Genomic DNA, 19,100 nt, shown 5'->3' with positions numbered 1-19,100 from the left:
ATTATGTCCTTTTTTAGTGCTATAACGAAATGTCATGATAAATCAAGAACATTCTAGCCTTGATATATTCAGCAACATCGTGATAAAGAAATAATCCCCATTTCCTCCCTCAACTTTCAAAGGGTCCTGGGACACAAATGTCACCTTTCTATAGTAGAGTATAATTGATTCTATTTGCGGCTGCTTAGAAAGAGGTGGAGGAATATGGCAATAATCCAGGGATGACTTGAAATCAAACGGAAGTTCACATGAGGCTAAGAATGCCAACATGAAAGAGCAAAGCCCAAAGGATGCTATTTTTGAAGGCCAGATCTTGTGTGGACATTACATACTTACAGTCCTCCTATTAAGAAGTAATCTTTGTGCCGGCACACAAGGACATGCTAATCATCTTTTTGATGAATGTCCCAAGAACTTGCGACTAGCCAAATAAAGCCAGCAACTGTGAGGAAGTAACAGATTTGGTATGCCCAAGAGGCAGGGCTTTGAGTGATTCAGTCAGTAACACGAAGCATTGAATGTGTTCTGAATAAAACACTGCTGATGTCAGTAAAGGATACATTATATGATTAAAAATTCATCCTATGTAAATCATCAGAAAGACACCATAGAAATGAAATCACTGATGTCACAGGTGGATAAGACCTCAGAGAATAAACTGGCTGATTCCTTTGCCAAAACATTGCCCCATGAAATATTTTGTACAGCTTTGTGGAATCTACTTTTACATGTATCAAGCAACTTAGATTTCTTCATTTACCAAAGGGAACAATTCACTTGCTTAGAAAAAATCTCATGGCTGGGTATATTGCCTTAATAACCAGCCATTTTTTTTTCCTTTTTTCCCTTTCAAAGTACCATTTCATTACTCTCTTTTACCAATTTTATCCATCATTCTCTTTTTATGAATTAATATCACTTAATTTAATAGACTGTTCTTTGCTTCCTTTTGTCTTTGGCTTACCCCCTGAAGTAACATGCCATTGCTCTTTCATTTCATTATTTCTTGTAAATTAATGTCTCTGTGCCCTTTATCTGACTTTTTTTTTTACCTCTTTCTTTGCAACTCCCTCAGCTGTTCCTTTTTGGAGTTGTTTTGCCAAGAAGTAAGCACAATATTCCAAATACAACTTCCAAGGAACCGTAAAGAGAGGAAATAATATCTCATTATCTAGACATGATGCTTTCACCTAAGTTTTCTACATTGCTATATCCCACTGCAAAATCACATCTAATTTTTTAATATTACTGCAGGTTTCCAGGATTTTCCTGGAACTCCCATTTGTACTGTTTTGAGTCAAGTCCCATTTTGCTATATTCTCTCCATGTTTCACTTCTCTTTTCCTTTCTGCTTCCTCGGTTTCAGTACTCTCTCCAATTTAATGTTACCGGCTAACATGAGGATTATATTGGTCAGTACCTCTTCTATATCTTTAGTGAAGATAATGCTGACTCTAATCCCTACAGATCTCCTCCTCTGAAGACAAAGTGTGTTATATATTTGGGTCCTATGATGGCTTTTCTCCACGCAGCAGTGGATGAATCCAAGCCAACTACAATTTATTTTAAAAGTAGTCTTTTCTATAATAGACATTCAGATATTTTCTTAGGGTTTATATATCACATGTCAGTTTGATAGATTAAGTCTGTGATCTTCAGAGGTGAGGGAGAGAGGAAGTGAGATAAGAGAGTTAAGCCTTGAGCAAACATCAACTTTCAATGAGATTTCAGCATCTCACTGCTAAAGGCTTTTTGAAAAAGCCATTCAGATCAATTTGCCATGATTACAGACACAAGCGGTGGGTGTAGAAGCCTTGTCCTTTTACTTAAAACAGCCCGTCCACCCAGAAAAACATTAAAAACTACCCTCTGCAGTATGAATTTATGCACTCGTGGGAGGTCTGCCAAAGGTGCTTCGAACAGATCCCGTTGTCTCTGCCTGGTACACCTCCTTCACTCACTTATGCCGAGACAGAAGGAGGAGCTTCTGTATTTATTTGTCCTTTTTGCCTTCTTTTGGCCTCTTTGCACCCTGTTTGTGCACAGTACCCTTAGCATACAGGAGAACCACCTTACTGCCTTTACGTGTCTATGACATTTCACTCTGAGAAAGCACTCTCCTTTTCTCCTCTGAGTCTTTATTTAATTTACTTTAATCACAGGCTACAGCAAGTGTTTAGTGATCTGTGATTCCCATGATTATTCCATTTTCCTCTTCTCTGAGCTCAGTATTGTGTTGACTTATTGCTGCTCTCCTGGGCTGTTTCCATTTTTCCATGAGCATTCACTATCGATTGCTAATGGTGTGTTAACTTGGTGTATTGGATCCCTTTATGCCCTACAGTGTGCCTTGCCTGGATCTACTGATTTGCGTATGTTGCAGGCTTTCTAGATATTTCTCTACTTGCATTTGTATTAATTCTAACAGGCTCTCCCCCCTCTTTTTATTTATCCCCTTGCTGGATTCTTTTAAAAAGGGTTTATTTTCTTAGGCAACTGAATTTTGATTAGTTACCTCTCCCTCATCAATTGTTATTATGTCTCTAGCTCTTTTTTTTCCATTACTGAGTTCATAAAAACCTTCTTAATCCCTTTAACCTTTCTGGCAAAGAGTAACCTTTGCTTCTTTCCTACAAGCTCTCCTAATCTTTCCCTCCCCTCTCATATCTGTGGTTCCTTCTTTTTCTACTCCCAGTTTGGACCCTCAAACCTTTGTCTAGTGTTTTCTGAAGCCATGTTTGCTGCCTCTCCTTCTTTGAAGGCTTTTCAGAAGAAATCCTGTCTGTTTTGTCTCGCATGTTCCCCATCTCCCTTTGACGCTAATGGATTCTAATATTTTCTGAAAACTCCTCCCGATAAATAACTCTCAAGAATTCTTGATTCTCTAAGATGTTTTCCTTGTAGTCTATTATAATTGCACTGTATTGTGTTCTGTTCATTTCCTAACCTGTCTCTGCTATATCCAGCTCCCTCATTGACAATGCTATCGAGCTGACGTTGTTTTCACAGTTTTCTTTGATTTCTGTCTGTTGGTAAGAATTCTATCCAACAAGGCTTCTTTTCTCATTGGAACCCCTATTTTCCACATCCTATAGCTGTATATGATTTAGGACTATTTCGGTGATCTGTGTTTTGATGTCTTCATAACAGAGTATCAGAAAGTTCTGACTGTGCTAAAACTTGGTATGACATTTTTTCCACCATCATATAGCGCTGGTAGTCTGTAGAAAATGGGCTCTGTACAACAGCTGCATTCTGAATATGGATTTTTTAGAAGCTTTAACCATGTCTTTGACTTGTGCTTTCTGTTCTGACTCTCTTTTAAAAGGTCTCTTCTCAATTGTTAGCAGTCCTTTTGAATAGAGCATTAAAAACCCTAGCCAAGACTATGACCTTCTGGATGCTGCAGCTAATTGCAAACAAGTAGCTTCCATCCCCACTTGCAAGCATTGCTGGAATGTTCAGTCTTGCCCATTTTACCCAAGGTTCAGCATTTCTCTGAAATCAGCTATAAATTTTGCATTGACTGTGTATACTGGAAAACAGAGGACCCATTTTCACATTAATAATAAATATATAAAGCTGTACCTATTCTCTAACTCCATCACCTTCATCCTCATGAAAATAATATTTTATGTGTACGTGCCATCTCTTATATAACTATCTCACAGGTTGTTTAAAAGCATGGGTAAGTATTATTGTCCTCATTTTTTTTTTAAATGGAGACAATAGTATTGCATGCTAAAGTACAAAAAGATTTCAGTATGTACTCAGAGAACAGAATAAGACAGTTAACAAATAACCCACCTTTCCTGATGCCTGCTTATTGCTATTTTGCATTGATATGACCCATAGAAGATACCAGCTTTGGTGTTGCCCACTTATGCCAAATAGTGCTCTAATACAGTCAGAAACAAACTGTGAGCAGGGCTGGGCAAATATTTCCTTTCACTTTAGTGGCCAAGCTGAATAATCAAGTAAATTATAATTTCGGATTAACAAAATAGAAATGTTTTATTTTGACTAATAAAATAAAATATGGGGGAAAAAATCCTGTTTTCTTCTAAAGAAAATGTTTTTATTCTGTTAAAAGAAAGTTTTGACCTGAAATGGAATTTCTATTTCATATTTGGGTGACTTTTTAATCATGTATCATATCTCTTTTCATAGCAAATTCAGCCTCTAAACCAATTTTTTAAAATAATATATTCCCCAGAAATTTTTACCCAGATCTACTTGAGAGTTCCTGCTCTAAATAGATAAGACAACCAACGCTTCAGGGAGTGGGAATATTCCTGTCCCCATTTTGCAGAGGATTTGAGAAACGCTGAATTTAAACAACGTGCCCGAGATGATGGTGTCACATATTTCAGGCAAGCAATAGAGCCTCTGAAAGGCTTTGAAAAGCCATGTGTCCCTCCTCCTACGTCACCGTGAGATCAGAAGTGTGTGACCAAATTGCGAGGGGCAACATGACGTGGTGGGAACAAGTTAGACCCGGGATGAGGCAGGTGGAAGAGCCCTCTCACACGGGTGTTCCTGTAGCATCGTGTGACTGGACCCTGGTGACGGAGGGTCTTCTGCTCATCTCGGAGGAGAAGCTGTGGCAGCAGGGAGCAGGGAATGGTCCTGACTGACAAGGTGCAGATTTCACCCATCAGCTGTGAGTGAGGAGCCTCAGGAATGAGGCCCCAGGCACAGGAACCCAACACAGGTCATCAAATTCATCCTTCGCCACCATTTCAGGAGCTAGGTCCCACTTCTGGTCCCCCCCCATTTAAAGGTATGAGCCTTCAGGACATACAAGCCCTAAAATCACGAGTGGTTCCATCATTCCAAGCTTCCACCTACCATTAATATTCAATGGCTGTTCACTATCTTTCTGCGGTTTGCTTCTGTTTCGTTTTCAAAAATAAGTTTTACTTGTTAACTTTGTGTTGTTGTTCTTGTGGATGGGTCAACTGTTAGCTCACAGCAGCGTAGGCAGAGCTGCCACTCGAGGAGTGGGCACCACGTGAAGCGCATGGCGATGGCTCTGTTGGGCTGGCTTTAGCTGGGATATTGGTTAGTGGAATAAAAACTCAGCTACTTCCTCCGGGGCGATTGATTAATTTGTTTTCATCTTTGCTCTTGTTGACAAAAAGCTTGATGAAATCAGTCTTTCTGAAGGCAGCACAGTGGATTTGACAAATCCTGCAGAACTGCTGGAACAGATCCCTGAGTTTGCTGAGGAGCTGATGGAGCCTGAAGATTGCTTCCCCGAAGGTAAGGGCCTGCATATTTCACCGCAATGCTGAGGCAAGAAACCTCCTCTTCTCTTAGTGAACATCTCTCCACCTTCACACCATGTTCCCCTGGCTGCTTGCAGTAGTATTTCACTAGATGCACTTCATTTGTTAGATATCGTAATGCTCCAAACGCACGCTCAGAATCACTTCTTATCATTAGTCTTTGGATTTCCAAGGTGAGATAAGCCAAAAGCATGCTCTAAAAGGCTCTGCAGCTTCTAAAGTGGTAGGCTTTTTTTCACCATAATTTGTGCCATAAAGGTGTTTGGGGTTTTTTTAAATGTTGATTTTTCTGACTTGGCCAATGAAGATTTTTGCCTTCCAGTATGTGTGCATGATCAACTCTGGTAGAGAACTGACCAGATCAGGGTGTTTCTGTTGCTTAAATGTATATAGGCAGTTAACAGACACTGTCTGGAGAGTTCATGAGTCCCAGGGACTCTCTTCCATTTATTTTAAAGGATGTTAAGATTAGCATGTCCAGTAACTTTCATCTGACCAGGAATGTGTTATGTAAAGCATATTTTACTTAATTATTTTAGATAACAACAAATCATATTTACATAACTCTTTTAACACCAAAATATGCCATCATTTTATCATTTTTTTAACACCAGCCTGCTCCAAAACACAGGTTTAAAACCCAGCTACATCAGATCTATTTTAAAGTTAATCTATAAGGTAAAAAACATTTGAAGTTATTTCTTCTCAGAATGAGTTCTATTCCAAATATTATCTCAGTCAGATTCCTCATTTTTCTTTAAATCTAGGTTAGGAAAAATAGGGTTAGCTGAATGTTCGTATATTCCCTAGAAAATTCAAGGATTATTATAAATAAAAACAGAGCTGCTCAGATGGGATCAGACAGAGATGATTTGCTGGGTATACGAATGCCCCTGAAGTCAGCAAAAATGTGCATCTCTATATCTGTGAGAAAGATGATTGAATGAGGTAAGGGAGCCCTGCAGGGCTTACAAATGTCCCTAGGATCCAAACATTTTTTTGGCAGCTCTGCTTAAAAGCAGTAGCCAAAAATTAATGCAGTTGATGGAGGAAAGCATGGGGTAACTATTCTGGCCGCTACAATAACATTTAGAAATTAGATCTGGTGTTTTCATTCTTTCACAATATATTTCTTAATGAAGCTAGTGAGCAGCAATCTATGTTGTGCACTGCAAAGTGAGAAATTATATTACAATTGCTTAAACAAGCCAGTGCTGTAAGACCAGTGCTAGTCAGACGCCAGTTTACAAATGCTGAAACTGTGGCTGGCCACAATCACCTTCCAGTTTTTAGAAGAAATGTGCACAGCCCTGATTCATTCCCAGAGCAGTAGCACTCTGTAATTTGCTCTCTCTTAAAATAACCAGAACTGCCTGAAAAACCATCGTGCAGGACTACACCAGTACCAACCCAGTTTGTCAGATCTTCTCCAGTGCTGTCAATGGGATGCCGGGTAGGAAGCGGTGCTGTTCTAGATCACTGGAAGCATTAAGCCGGTTTTGAAGCCCACTCAACCCTGGCAGCAGAGAAATGTAGAAATAAAGGTGTTGTGGGCTGAACCCCAAGCTTGGCCTGGGCTATGTCCACCCTGCCGCCTCCTGGTCCCTTCCCCCCCAGCATCCTGCTCCTGCCTTTTGCCTTTTATTCCTTGTCTCTCCTACTTTATCACCAGTCCCTGTTCAAGTCAGAGAGTTTTCCTTTTCTCCCAAGGTACGGCCAGCGGAGCCTTGAGGTCTGAATGGGAATTGAAGGAGAACCTGCTCCCAGTCCTCAGCCCAGTGCAGTGTGCCTGGGGGCACTGGGGATGCGGCTGCAGGCGATGTCCTCCCCAACGTATCTGCTCTGCTTTCCTGTGCAGCATATATCCATGCAGATTTTTCAGAGGCTACTGTGTAGGCTAAATGTGATCACATTCCTCGTGGATTTGGCAAAAATGCATAAGCTTGACATGTGAATGTTCGCTCATAAAATGTCAAGTCAAAGTGCCATAAACTGAAAGTCCAAATGATTCTCACTGCAATGACATTAACATTTGTTTCTATTTATGCAGGGAAACAAAGTTGTTTTCCTATAGTTTTCTTCCATTAAATACCTTCCAAAATTTTTACCCAAGCCTACCATTGCTATTAAACCTCATGCAGTTATCATTTCAGTCTAGTTAAAAAACGAGCAAGCCAACAAACTACAGTCTCGTTAGCTAAGATATGACAAGGTTATAAAGTACTAAAGTGGAAGTATTGAAGGGCATGCACTGGGCAAGTTTATCTAGTGTTGCCTTTACTGCCTTGATACAACAGTATTTGGTATATTTGGGAGAATAACCGGCTAATATTTGTGAAAGAAGGAGATTAGGTGAGATGAAGAGGAAGAGCGAGAGGGCAAGGGTTAAGTTTGTACCTTGTTAGCTCACCAGCTGTCTAAATTCAAACTATGCCATTTCTAAACACATCCAGCATAGGTTATGTCCTGAACAAACATGTTCCCGATTCAGCCCCCTTTTTCAGATAACAAAGGCAATGAAGATAATGCATGTTCTTGAAATAGTTGCTGAAAGTTTGCTGAGGTCACAGTTTTCCGGGAGTTGGGTGACCCAGATAAGCCATAGGTCATTTTTTCTTGGGGAGACTTGTTAATTCATTATCATCTCAAAATAGCTTTGATTAGGGTCAATGGGGAATATTCTTCAGTCAGGAAATGTGAAGCCAAGGTAGGGTCACAGCTCTGGCAGCTAGCAAGTATTGCTGGGAAAAACCTGATAGAAATGGAGGGATCGTTCTTGTTGCCAGATGATGGAAAAGCAACATCTAGGCAATGCCAGCTATTGGGGTATTTTTTCCTCCAGATGCCTTGCAACACTCCAGTCCTGTTACCTCCATTGGCATGCATTCTCTGCATCAAAAATTGCTATCTGTTTGGACATTATCTTCTGTGTCTCACAGAAGGTCATCCAAAGAAAGCCCCCTGGTCCCAGCACACTCCTCTCTCCCAGACCCTAATAGGAGAAAGTTTTCACCAAGTCCTTAAGCGTAATTCCCCGGACACAGCCCGCTGGCAAAGGTTTCAAAGGCGTATCGTTAGATGGTCATGCAAGAATGAACTACCTTGCTCAACGCGCAGTTGATCGCAACTCGTGACACCAAGGACGCCCCAAACCAGTTTTTCATGTGACCATGTAGGAGCGATTATCGCAGCTGGAAAATACCATGCACTAAAGTGGAGTTACTCTGATTAATGGTGGATCTGCATCATGCCCTTCCCAACTACAATTAGCGGCTGTTTAGAAATAAAAAAGCAAAGAGGAGCAAAACTAGACCGTCAAACTGAACAAATCTAAACTGAGCTACAGGGACCACCACCAGATGATGTTTAAAAGTTAAGTAAAATTAAACCAAGCCCAACAAAATGTGTTAATAGACATCCTAGAAAAAAATGATGGAACAAAATCAAGTTTTAAAGTATCTCTTTGCTCTAGCTGCCATACCTGAGATACAGTGTATTTTTCCACCGGGAAGGGCATGCTAGTGTTTTGTTGTGTACAATTTTCAGACGTCGTAAGACTCTTACAGTCCTATTGGATGTACAGAATTAAATTCATTTAGGTTGGACAGGACCTCTAGATTTCAACTCGTCCACCCCCTCGCTTAAAGCAGGGCTGACGTCGGTGGTAGACCAGGCTGTCCACTGCCTTTGCTTCAAGGCGTTACACCGTTATTTGTAGTGATTCTGAGAGGATATGTTTTGAGGAGAGGAGCAGCAGATAAACAAGAAATGTACCCTTGTAAAGCCCTTGGAAGAGTAAAAAACACCTGGCAGATTGTGGCTTTGTCAGATGCTCTCTTGGCAGCACCCGGCCGTAGTACACAAGAAAAAAATCAAATCTCCATGTGTGCTCAGGTACCCGAATGCTGGAGGCAGTGATGGCAAATCTTCTCCGTGTCAGCCAGGGGGAAAAAACTCTTTTCCGAGCTGCACAGTATAAAACCCAGCCGTGCATGCCAGGGGGTTAGTGGGGCTCGAAGATGAGAAAGGTGTTAAATAAGGAGGGTCTGCAGAGATCATGTTCCCTCCAGCATGGGGAGATAGCTGGGGTCTTACAAAGGGACTACAGCCAGGCTTGCTTTCTTGCTTGAGCGTACACAGCTAGCTAGACTGGTCATTACAAACCCAGCTTGGAAGATACATATATTAAAACCATGTTACGAATACCCGCTTGCTTGAGTTTATGCTGAGGAAGCTGTATTTTCTTTGTGTCAAACCAAGCAATGCTGTAACCACTCAGAGCATTCAGAACTGAGCAAAATATTGTTTTGTTCTAAAAATGAATGTCCCAATAATTGGGAACTCCTGTGTAAAAGTAGGAGCAAAATTACTGCAGTTTGAACACAAGGTACCAGACTTGCTGTACCACAGTAAAGAAGAAATTAATTGGTCTTCCTACTTTATTGAAGAGAATCAGCAGCCCAATCCATCTGAAACATATCTAATAATTTTATGTAAATTTAAATGTATGTATTGGTGTGAACAAGCAGTGGATTTGTAAAGTCTTTACTCATAAGCCTGAAATCAATAGTCTTGGCTGTCATGCATGCAGGAGGAAGTTTTTGCTGTATAGTTCCCACATTTACAAAGAGATTTTTTTCCTAATGCAGCAAGGTAATGCAATCAGGTCTAGCAGCTCCATGATTATAATGCACCAGGCTAGAAAATGTGAATGTGGAACCAAAGGAATATTTACACAAAATGCATTGTAAATGAAATTCCTCCTGCCTTTTTTTTTGTTGTTGTTAACTTGTTTATCATTGTGGCAGATGCTTAAGTAAGAGCTTTCCCTGTCACACCTGCAGTGGAGACTGTGGTTTAGGACACATTTTAATCTGCAGTTTGTGATTGCGCTACAGGACACCCCGGTGACTGAAGGGAACAATTCCCTTGTTATGAAAAACAAACAAAAAGTAAATAATATCATAGTAAACCGATGCATTTGGAAAGGTTTCTTGGTAAATAGGTCTCTGTTTCATGAGAAATGGTATATAAAGTTGAAATGTGAATTGAAAACAGATGTCCTTGGACAAGCTGACCACTGATGCAACTCAGTACAGCTTCACTGATTTACCAGCATGTAACTCAACACTTCGGGGGAACTTTTTCTGCTGTTCTGTGTTTCTGTTGAGCAGTAACCTACTAGCCAACAGGCCATGGTGGAAATGAGTCAGTTTTGCTCTCAAAAAAGATGTAGCCCAACATGAATTACAGTGGCAAAATTAAGTCCTTACTAAATCACAAGGCGGTCAGCTTCTTCTGCACAACGCGTCCCCTACTAGCACTGATTTCAGGGGGATAGCACAAATCTATTAGACAAGGCAGTATGAGTAATGCTGCTATAAGAAATGTCAAAGGGTTTATTCCTGCCTTGACACTTGCTGTGCTAAACGGTGTTAATGAATAGTCTTCTTCGTGCGGATAAAGTAGCTTTCAAAACCTGAAGCTGGGCTCTGCTGACCACCTGCCTTGTTATAGAAGCCAGCTGGAGTTATGATTGCACAGACCCTCACCAGGTCATGCCTTAGACACATTGGAATGTTTTTGATATTTTGATTTCACAGAAATGGGAAAAAAAGCCACTATTAGAATGCTGACCAAGGTCAGGTAAACTTTTTTTGTTGGGTTATGTGAAGCTTCTAATTCAGCATTTAAGCTCGGGTCAGGGTCACCAGAACAGTAGGCTACCAGCACCACGAGAGAGTCCAGAAAAGCACAGGCATAAAATAACAGTCAGTGAGGGAAATCAGAAAATTTGAAATGGAAATAGAACTTTACTAATTCATTAAAAGACCTATTTTTGGTCAGTTTTCTTTTTTTTGTTTTTTGTTCCATTTTCTTTTTTTCTGTTTGATTGATGAATAGTTAAAAAGAGCATGTCATCTGAATTGCAGCCAGCGTGATTATTCATGGAAGTGCTATTTGACATTAGTAATTGTATCAGAATCTGGTCTAAACATTTCTGAATTGGGCCCAATCAAAAGAATGGGATTTAATAGCGCTGTGATTTTGGGCTGACTCATCTGAGAAGCTATTTTGGATTTTCCAAGGTATTACTGTCAGAAACTAGGACTTTTTTTTTCCATCACAAAAGAAGTGACTTTGGAACTCACGGTGCCCTGCTCATTAGTATTTAATTTGAAGGTGATCCCCTAATTTTAGCTGTGCTTGGGCTCAGGTAATCATGTAGGCTCCCTGTGTAGTGGAAAGACAGAGGCAGACTCCTCCAGGGAATGATTCATCTAACTGTCTTACAGTGGGGAAAACCACTTCCTGGAAGATCCTAACTTTTTCCAACGGTACTTACAGAGCAGTTCTACTCTGTAAGACCATGACAGAGAGTGTCAGGCCTGTTAGTAAGTAGCTGAGCCCAGGCATTCGTCTAAGAGACTAAAAAGCCAAGTATCCCTCTAGGAAGTAACTTAGGAGAAAAGAGGGGAAAGTTTCTGGGCAAATGTTTTAAGTCAGAAAAAAGCTGGTTTTTTTCCAAATTGAAACTGTTTATGGGGACAAGGTAGGCTCATCGAAAGTTTATTCTGCTAGAAGCAATGGTTACTTCCAGTACAAAGGGGGATTTCTGCTTAACATGAGAAATCCACACTTACATGGCGAACAACCTGCTCATTAGTCTGTTCACTTAACGAACAAGGGATCTGAGCCCAAGCCTTTGGTGTCCCTGATCCAAAGCTGAGTTGACAATGAGGTGGCCAGTGTACCTGCATAATGGCACAGAGTGCGGACCAGACACCTGAAAGATGGTAATGACCGAACCGGTTGTGGGGTGAGAACTAGTGTAAGAGATTTCTGACAGCGCTGCTAAGAGATGCAACTAATAGCCCCCTCTTTGCTGCCATGCTGGTGGGATTATAGCACATGGGCATCTCTAAGCAGAGCTGCCATACGAGTAGTTCCATGTACCTACTTCTTAAAATACACCCAAATCACACACATTACCTTCTATGAGCAGTGTACTGGTTTTAGCAAAAAGTAGTGACTAATATGATATCCTTTTATCCCTTGGCATGATTCTTTGGTATTTAGGATTTAAGTGCTTAGAAGGATAAAACTTGCCTTTGCTGGACTGGTACCTGACCTACAAAGATGCAGAGAGCTGGTTCTTACATTTCTATCTTCTCCTAACATTATGTCCTTCTCAAATAGGTTGATTAATTTAGTGTATTTCAACTGAGCCCATAATTTCTCTGAATTCCAGAATACAGTGGTAGGCTGGGAACTGGTGTGGCTCTGTGTGATGCAGGCATTTAGGGGACAGGTAGTTAGTTGCATCACTGTGACATTACCTTTGCATAAATGGTTTACTGTACTGTTAGTCCCATACCAAAAATCTCATACAGCCAAGAGCCTACACCTAACTAAAATCTCAGAAATGTGAGAGAAAGGGGAGCTCCGGGAGCGGTTCATGTATGAAACATCCTACAGTTCTGCTGCTCCACAGCAGTGATCTGGGATAATAAAAACTTACAGAAAATGGCAGGAGGACCACAACAGACTTAGCACTACTCTTCTTCCTGGCAGAGCCTGCTGCCAGCACAGCCCAGCTTCCAGCTGCTTGGGAATCCTGGCATCCCAGGAGTTGCACTTGATCTCCTTGCATATCGCATGCAGCTCAAGCACCTCAGTTATGCCACCTTGAATTAGCAGCATCTGCTGTCTGCGTAACCTTGGCACTCACCCTCTTTCTTTCCCGAGCTTCCTTGCCTAAATATTTTTTCTACTTGCAATAACATTTCATTACATCACTACAGTGAGATGTCCTCCCTTGTCACTTCTGAGCAGTTGTTGTATGCTTCAAGACATGCTGGTGACCTTGGCCACCTTTCAGCTACGGAAGCAGTTGGCCTGTGTTTTTTTACTCATGATGGGACTGATAAAGCTCCATAGTTCAGTCTCTTTCTATACAACACATAGATTAAATGTAGGGTAAAAAAGCTTGCTTTTTGAAAACGAAGTCATTTCCGAAGGTCATTCTCATCAGCAAATGTTGTGAAATTTGAGTCAAATTATCTCACATAAGGCTGAATGGCCAGCCTGGAAGAGGACAAGTCCCAGATACCAGGGTGTCCTCTCACACAATTTTAAGTTTTTACCCAGCACAAGGCAACACACATGGTGTTTTTTAAAACAGGAGAGATGGATATGTCCATTACCAATGACAATAGTTTTTTGTTATAACAAATGAATGTTGGTAAGGAAACTAAAAATAGCTATGGTTTTGCCGATCAGAAATCCTTGTGTGGTCCCCATTACGACCACAGCATTTGACTATCACACAGTATTTATCACCAAGGTCAGAAAGTGATGCTATGAAGCATCAGTGGGGAAGCTGCTGTGGACTGTATATCTAAATTTCTTCTGACATCAAAGGGGATTTAATCACCTAAATATATTTCCAAAGTTGTTCTAACGCCTTGTTTAAGCTCATGAGAGTCCAAGAGATCAAAATCTGTTCCTGCTTTTGCTGTCTGAGTCTCTTCAGCACGTTGGTCCAATCTGCACTGTAGCACCTCCTCTCCTCGTCTCCCTTTCATCAGATTGCCACTTTTAATCAGTAATTCTAGTGGTATCTTAGTAGCAAGAAAATATCCTTACTCCATTCAAACGAATGTGGAAACTATTGGTAATACTCTGCTAGAGTCATTAGTCCTGATCAGGGGTGCTGCCTGAGCTCAGCTAATACAATGTGATCAACCTAGGGCACTGGTGACTCATGGCCAATATATTCCGTATTATAAAAATCATTGGGAGAAATCACTGCGGCATGTTTTAAGTGATTTTGAATGTTTTTTAATAGATGAGTGATTGGGGGAAAAGGAAGGCAGAACAGAAGAGGTTGGTGAGAAAAACAAAGGAGGAAAGACTCCATGCAGCATCTTATTGCTAGAAGAAATCTTGTTCAGCAGCTCCTTATCACAGCTTTAAGAATTAAATGGGCTTTTTTGACAATTTGGTTTTGTTTTGCTCCTTTTCAGTTTGTGTGCGATTCTTCCCATGCTGTTCAGTGGACATCACGAAATTTCCAGGCAAAATCTGGTGGAGGCTGCGGAAAACCTGCTACAGAATCGTTGAACACAACTGGTTTGAAACTTTCATCATATTCATGATCCTGCTGAGCAGTGGAGCCCTGGTAAATGTAACAGGATTTCCTAGCTGGTCAAAAGTGGACGTGGTTCTCCGAGAAGGTGTTCTCCAGTTAGCTGTCCCTAAGATCTTATGAGCCCTTACTGATCATTTCTCACAGCAAAGCGTGTTTGGGGCTAAAACAGGTCTTCTTCAGCTTTTCTGATTTCACCTGCCTGTACCATATGGTGGAGAACTTCCTTCTGTTATAACATAAAATTATAACCTGCACACGTTTTGAAAAGCAAATCCTTAAGGAAGGCTGTGTGAGGAAGAATCCCAGAGTTACTTCAGCATCCCATGGCTGCTCCATGGCAGTTCCCATCTGGAGGCTTGTATTTTGCTCCAGGGATGGCTTTTTGTTCTTTTCTTTTTTTTTTTCACATTTTATAACCAGCAAAGCAAAATCATAAAAGGCGCAGGGGGCACAGAATCAGTGCTATCCATGGAGCCAGTGGGTGCCTGTCACGTTCTGAATACACGTTAGCTTAAACCGCTGTACCTTCCCTGCACAGATCGCTCCTGTTTGCAAACGAATGAATGTGCATGTATGGAGGCTGGGTGGTCATTGCCCAGGACTCTGATAAGGGATTCTTTCTGAGATCCCACTGCGTACTGGGATTATCCTCTCCGTATTATCAGCCCTGGGCTCTTCGTAGCGATGGCAGCATATATTTATGTTGCTAATTTACATGGCAAGGATGTCACTGAAGTTGGTGGGATTTCTCCCAGGTTTTTATCTAGGTGTAGAGCAAAGGGTATATCAGGAGTTCTCCAGGCTTTGGTCTGGTGGTCACTGATCTTCTGCGTGACAGAGTAAGAAATACACCTACTAAATTTGCAGGCAGTGCCGTGTTTGGACAGGTTACCCATGTATTTCTGGATGTCAGGATTAACTTCAGCCAAACGGATGAATCTGCCTTAAATAGTAAGAGGAACAACATCATCTTAAAAAAGTGCCTGCTTCACCTCATCAGGAATACTCACGGGCAGAAAGGCATGATGCAGGATGACTGGTGAGGTAGCAGATTTACTAAAAAGAGCTGGAGAGAGAACAGGCAACAAACAGGATAGAGTAAACTACATCACAGCACCACACAAAAGCCGAACACCCCACTGGGCTGTATAAATAAGCATGTTTTTCCACTCCAGTTGGCATCAAGGAGGCCTCAGCTGGAGCACTGGCTTCAGCTCTGGGCATTGCACTTTGGGAAAGACATGGGCTAATTGAAGAAACTCCAGAGGAGAGCAACACAAATTATCAGTGGCCTAAAAAAAGGAGGAAAATACAGAAGTACTGGGCTTATGTAGTTTAAAGAAAGTCTCTGCAGGGAGACAAGAAGGTGGAAATACATAAATGTTGATGCAAAAAGGAAATGAATGGACTGTTCTCCAGGTCCACCAGGGATGGGCTGAAATTTCACCCAGGGGATTTTATTTTATTACGAAAAGTAAGAGGCTGAAAAACTTGGGTAAATAGTAGGCTGCTGAAAATTGTCATAGCTTTGCTGAAATCAATGGAGTCTGACAGTTTTTGCACCAGCTTGAGAATCAGCATGTTAATTTTTTAACACATTTTAAAGGGGGCATGTCGCTTGCTATAATAGATGAATACACTTCCTTACATATGTAATTAAAAGTGCCTTAGATACTGAACACTGCAATATAAATCTCATTTAATTTTCATTGCATGCATTCATTTACTTTTTGCGATTTTCAATTTAGCCAGTGCAATTCTGTATAAGGGCAAATTATGCTGCATTTTCTCACATATCAGCACTGCACTTCAGTATTTGGACTGGAGATGTTGGAGGCAGCACACAACTTTTTTCTTCTGTTATTCTGGGGTGAGCTCTTCCAAAAACTGAGCTCATCTGGCTACATCCCTGGGACGTGCTAAGTTCTTAAGGGAGTTTAAAAGCCAGTATATATTTGTGTGTGGTAGTTAAACCATCAGAATACATCTATAGCTTAATGCAAAAGTTACAGCCCCCTTCTTATGCATTTAAGCCATAAGCACCCAAACTGGGAGCCTGTGTTTTAATAGTAGTTGTGGATAAGACTGCAGGTATCCCGTTTAACGCTTTTTTAACACACAAAGCAAAGCAGAAGAGGTGACCCTTATGATGTTTTACATTGTAAAGTTTTCATCAGTTGTCACCATGAAAAAATGCAAAGCACCAGAGTTTTGTCATTTGGGTAATATCGATAGCTCGTGCAGAAGTACAGTGCACCTGAGGCATTCAGGTAGCATATTTTTCATCCCTTATTAAGCTGCTTCCTGACTCACAGGGTGCTTTTAGTAGACAAAACACAATGTACTTTTTGACAAGTTAGTAGCAAATAGAGAGAGCAAAGGAGGGAGAGGAGGAAATCACTTTAAATAGTTTGTTGTTATTTTTGCAGTAATTGCAAAGTACAGCAAGTCATCTGACAAAGTGAGTGAGCCCCTACAAGAAGTGATAAACTCCAATCGCTCTGTGTATTGTTTTCTGTGGCTTTCTCCAACAGCTCTTTCACACCCTTGAAATATCATTTTTGAAGGCAAGATAGGAGACTGAGTTGCAGTGAAAATATCACCCCAAAGTGTGGGGACAAATGGACAAGCTTTGGCACAGGCTGCCAAAGCTTTCTTGTCAGTTTAATTACTGTTCCCTGGCAGGCAAAAGAGCAGTGTGACTGCTTGAGTGACAAGTAACACACTTCTTGTATCTCCAGGCACTGGGTGTTTGCTAACTTTTTGAAGTTCCTCAGAAAGTAGCTACAGATCTCAAAATATGTAAATGCAGATAATTAAGATGATTAGCACAGACGCTCTCAAATAATGTTATTTCTTCCTGCCAAGTGATCTGGGTCACACAATGGGATGAGAGTAATATATCAAAGCTTGGGTTATCCAGGTTACAGGGACACGGGAGCAGCTTGTGTAGTGATGGTCACTGGAGAAGCTGGGGAAGCAGAGCGTAACCACTGCTCGACTGAGAAGCCCCCCAAACGGGCCATATATATATGCAGCCCTGACACTAGGATCCTACATTTTATTTGACCTACGTTATAAAGTGAAAACTAAATTATGAGACAACTTTATTTGTTTTATTTTAGTGGGCATATTGGTTTATATCTTAAATATTTTAAAGGGGTTATTAAGTTGCTTGTATTTGATACAGATGCTGAAAGTCCTTTGATGATGCCCTGCAAAGATTAGCTAGAGAGACAGATGAGATGTGTAGATAGATACCTTGACCTTTAAAACATAATTGTTCTGTTAAGTGAATAATAATGAGCATTTCTTGAGGCAGATAGCTGTAGCTACCTGAAATGTGATGGCTGAACAGAAGCCAGGGAACTCCAGTACTCTATAACACAAGCAAGTTAATAACTCAATTTGTCTTCATTAGCAATAAGACACATTTGACTAAATGTTTGGGTCAGATTTTGCCTCCTAAAGACAAGTGTCCTATGCCCTAGGACACCTGATGTGCCCTGATAGCAGTGGCACAGCCAACGGGACCTGAGGCAGGATGCCATGGGGCAGCTTGGGTATGGCACCCTGCTCACAGATTCACTTTCCCAAATTTAGGGTCCTTAAGCTCTCCTTACACTCAAAGGATGTCCAGTCAGTACAGGCAGTAGGGGCTGGAGAGAGATAAACATGTGTTCATTATAAGAGAAAGCTGATCAGGTCTCGGTTAAGGTCAGTTCTGTTTGTGCCTGTGCACATTTTCTGATGGTAACATTAAAATATATCAGGAATCACAGACAGTACGTGGTATCCCATCAAATAATACTACAGACTTGCAGCGCAGCACCGATGCTTTCCAAAACAGCTTAGGAGAAGTTTGTAATCAATCTTTTGTACTTCCAGGCTTTTGAAGATATTTACCTTGAAGATCGAAAAAACATAAAAACCATGCTGGAATATGCTGACAAAATATTCACTTACATCTTCGTCTTGGAAATGCTCCTGAAATGGGTGGCTTATGGCTTCAAGAAGTATTTCACCAATGCCTGGTGCTGGCTTGACTTCCTTATTGTGGATGTAAGTATCATTTTGGAACTACGGCGCTTCTTGTGTTGGATTTTATAATGCATAATAATGGGCTGTTAAGTCTGGCAGCTTTGTGTTTGCAAAATGACAGCTGTCACTCTGATTCTGAGTAACAACCCCAGGCAAAGCTCGAAGGCGGTCTCGATATGTAACCATGCATCCCCAGGAATCAGCGTGCCAGAGCGAAGCAGACTTCTTCGTGTCATTACGTAGAGGTGTCACCCTGCTAATTTGAGTCACGTTCCCTTCTCGTCCCTAGGAACTCGCTCTTTCTTTTAGCATTTAACATCTCGTTCCACACTCCCGGCTAGCACAAGGTCCGGTTACCTCTAACTGCTCCGCACATGACCTCGACACACAAGTCTTTCAGCAGATTAGAGAAGCTGTCCTTGGCGTAGTTTCCCGGTGAGGCTGCCAGCGGCGTGTAACAGTATGTTCAGTGCCGTCTCCCAGGTATTTACCAGCGAGGGAGTCCAGAAGAAGGTGTGAACAGTCCTCTTGTCAAAGTTATTTTACTATTACAAAACCTTACAAAATACTCCAAATCCTTGAAATATCGCAATGCTTCGTTCTCCTATGAGGAC

General features: G+C 41.2%; 1 protein-coding gene across 2 annotated transcripts in view; it reads left to right on the top strand.

Annotated features, from left to right (window-relative positions):
• Positions 1–19,100, top strand: part of SCN5A (sodium channel, voltage-gated, type V, alpha subunit) — a 174,672-nt gene that overhangs the window by 120,686 nt on the left and 34,886 nt on the right. For both annotated transcript variants that reach the window (XM_010561013.1, XM_010561020.1), the window contains 3 exons: positions 5,145–5,265; positions 14,321–14,475; positions 18,334–18,507. In XM_010561013.1, coding sequence (XP_010559315.1) covers positions 5,145–5,265; positions 14,321–14,475; positions 18,334–18,507 — 450 coding nt within the window. The remainder of the gene's footprint in view (positions 1–5,144; positions 5,266–14,320; positions 14,476–18,333; positions 18,508–19,100) is intronic.

The sequence above is a fragment of the Haliaeetus leucocephalus genome, unplaced genomic scaffold (assembly GCF_000737465.1).
Source record: "Haliaeetus leucocephalus isolate CR32 unplaced genomic scaffold, Haliaeetus_leucocephalus-4.0 Scaffold0, whole genome shotgun sequence".
In the NCBI taxonomy this organism is placed as follows: Eukaryota; Metazoa; Chordata; class Aves; order Accipitriformes; family Accipitridae; genus Haliaeetus; species Haliaeetus leucocephalus.
This window is presented reverse-complemented; position numbering and strand designations above follow the sequence as displayed.